Genomic DNA, 3,249 nt, shown 5'->3' with positions numbered 1-3,249 from the left:
GAGAGATTTTTAATGTAACGAACAAACGTTTTCGATCTAATCGTTAGATCATCGTCAGGTTCTTAAATGGAACACAAATTTCAAAATTCAAAACATTAATAACCAATAACATTAATAAAATAACTGATACATTATAAAAGATACAACAAGTGTAAAATAAGAACTTATTACTCGTACCCATGTATTAATATTACCTATCCAAACCGGAAATAATTCAATTTAAAATATACTAAAGTTCAAGCGCCTCTTATAAGTATTTGACGGCATATTTCCAAGCCAAAGAAAGACCCTCTGCGTCTCTTGCGTTAATGCATTTTTCTTTTAGCTTGCTTCTGTAAATTTCCATCTTTTCAGCTGTTCCTGCCAAAGTTGGGGAATGTACCTGTTTTATGATTTTCGCCTCATTCCATCGTACCAAGGATCCTTCAGCTTGCCCCATCTGGGCTAGTACTGTTGTATTGGACCCTTTTCTAATATCATACTTATGTTCCTTCATCCTTATTCCTAGGTTTCTAGTGGTAACCCCCACGTACTCTTTATTAATACCTAACAGCTGGTTCTCGTAGGGAATCTTATACACACCTGCCTTATCTTCTTTTTTAACTAACCCTTTATCGTTTCTAAGTATTTTATACAAATTCGGAGCCCTTTTTAAGATCACCCTTGCATCCTTCATGCTTGCTATTTCTTTCATAATTCCTCCTAGATATTTATTGTATGTAAATTTCGTGTACCTATAAGGCCCTTGTCTAGTGCCTTTATCACTACTGGTCTCAAATTTTCTAATAATTCCCTCGATAACTTTCCTCTTATAACCTAATGTTCCTGCTATCCGTATAATTCTTTCTATCTCCGTAACTCGGTCTATCACATTTTCACAGTATATAAAGGCCCTTCTAATCAAAGCTCTAAATGCCGCTAACTTATATTTATAAGGGTCATAAGAGCTAGCAGGGATATATAGTGGGCTATGCGTTGGTTTAATGAATACGCCAGTGGATATATGCCCTTTGTTAAATACGATATTAATGTCTAAGAAATGCAACATCCTGGAGCTTTTTTGCTCTAGCTTCAGGTTAAGGCCTTCTTCGTTTTCGTTAATTCTATCCACAAATTTAGCAATTACGCGATTGTTCTTCCATATTATGAAAATGTCATCTACATATCTCTTGTAGTATACTATGTCACTTTCGAAGTCGCGCAGCACTTTTAATTCTACTTTTCTAACAACAAGTTCGCAAAGGAGCCCCGAAATTGGGCTTCCCATCGGTACTCCCCTTTTTTGTTTAAATGTTTGGTCTTCGTAAACGAAGAAGGATTCGCAACATACTAGGTTAGCCATTTCTATAACCTTTCTTCTGTGTTGTGTTAACGTTGGGTTTTCTTTAAACAAGAACTCCAACAGCGCTTCTACGCAGGATTCCACTTTAATCGACAGGTACACACTTTCGTAATCTAACACAGTTCCCACTTCTTCATCCATCAAAGTGATGCTTTGCAGATCTTCAACTACCATAACAGGATCCTTTACCACAAACTTATTACTTTCCATCATGCGGAGACGTATTCTTATCCAGGAGAAATGTAGGACCTTTTCGTTTCTCCAAATAGGCCTTATTTCCTTACCTCATGGGTATGGAAATAAGGCCTATTGTGGAAAAACGAAAAGCTCCTACATTTTTCCTAGAAAAAAGATTGCAAGAATACGTCTCACACTGATGGAAAGTAATAAGTTTGTGGTAAAGGATCCTGTTATGGTAGTTGAAGATCTGCAAAGCTATCAATTTGATGGATGAAGAAGTGGGAACTGTGTTTAGATTACGAAAGTATGTACTCGTCGATTAAAGTGGAATCCTGCGTAGAAGTGCTGTGATTTAGAGCTTTGATTAGAAGGGCCTTTTTATTACTGTGAAAATGTGATAGACCGAGTTACGGAGATAGAAAGAAATTATTCGGATAGCAGGAACATTAGGTTATAAGAGGAAAGTTATCGAGGGAATTATTTGAAAATTTGAGAACCAGTAGTGATAAAGGCACTAGACAAGGGCCTTATAGGTACACGAAATTTACATACAATAAATATCTAGGAGGAATTATGTGAAAGAAATAGCAAGCATGAAGGATGCAAGGGTGATCTTAAAAAGGGCTCCGAATTTGTATAAAATACTTAGAAACGATAAAGGATTAGTTAAAAAAGAAGATAAGGCAGGTGTGTATAAGATTCCCTACGAGAACTAGCTGTTAGGTATTAATAAAGAGTACGTGGGAGTTACCACTAGAAACCTAGAAATAAGGATGAAGGAACATAAATATGATATTAGAAAAGGGTCCAATACAACAGTACTAGTTTAGATGGGGCAAGCTGAAGGTTCCTTGGTACGATGGAATGAGGCGAAAATCATAAAACAGGTACATTCCCCAACTTTAGCAGGAACAGCTGAAATAAGATGGGAAATTTACAGAAGCAAGCTAAAAGAAAAATGCATTAACGCAAGAGACGCGGAGGGTCTTTCTTCGGCTTGGAAATATGCGTCAAATACTTATAAGAGGCGCTTGAACTTTAGTATATATTTTAAATTGAATTATTTCCGGTTTAGGATAGGTAATATTAATACATGGGTACGAGTAATAAGTTCTTATTTTACACTTGTTGTATCTTTTATAATGTATCAGTTATTTTATTAATGTTATTGGTTATTAATGTTTTGAATTTTGAAATTTGTGTTCCATTTAAGAACCTGACGATGATCTAACGATTAGATCGAAAACGTTTGTTCGTTACATTAAAAATCTCCCAGCGAACATTAAGGTGTTTGATTAAGTTATTTATGAAGTTACTCTTTTAATAAAATTAAAAATTACCATATCAGGTTACTAATAGCAATTTCTCAATAATTTATGTTGTTTAGATGAAAACAAGAATCCACTATATAAACTTTATATAAACTGCTTTAATGTTTAATGCTTATTCTAAATGGTTGTAGTAAGCCTTATTAAAGTGGTTTTAATTAACTGTTTAAATTACATTACAATATGGTTCTCAGATCAGTACTACTACATAGACTGTTTGTAGTAAAGTTTTTGTTATCTGACAGGTTTTATAACATTAAAGAACTTATTAAACAGAATAAATCTTATAATATGGACTGAAAACACTTTAAAATTCAAAATCAAATACAGGAATTGAAATTAAAACTTTTAGTTATTTAAATGAATATTTTTCATAATTGACAGTAATGTAATATAATA

General features: G+C 33.9%; 1 protein-coding gene across 1 annotated transcript; it reads right to left on the bottom strand.

Moving 5' to 3' along the window:
- Window positions 1-247: 247 nt before the first annotated feature.
- On the bottom strand, window positions 248-1,552 carry LOC136968855 (uncharacterized). The gene has a single exon (XM_067262905.1). It carries the CDS (start codon window positions 1,550-1,552, stop codon window positions 248-250), a length of 1,305 nt encoding a protein of 434 aa, XP_067119006.1.
- Window positions 1,553-3,249: the final 1,697 nt, after the last annotated feature.

This window comes from Centruroides vittatus, unplaced genomic scaffold (assembly GCF_030686945.1).
Source record: "Centruroides vittatus isolate TY-2023 unplaced genomic scaffold, ASM3068694v2 contig_164, whole genome shotgun sequence".
Lineage (NCBI taxonomy): Eukaryota > Metazoa > Arthropoda > Arachnida > Scorpiones > Buthidae > Centruroides > Centruroides vittatus.
This window is presented reverse-complemented; position numbering and strand designations above follow the sequence as displayed.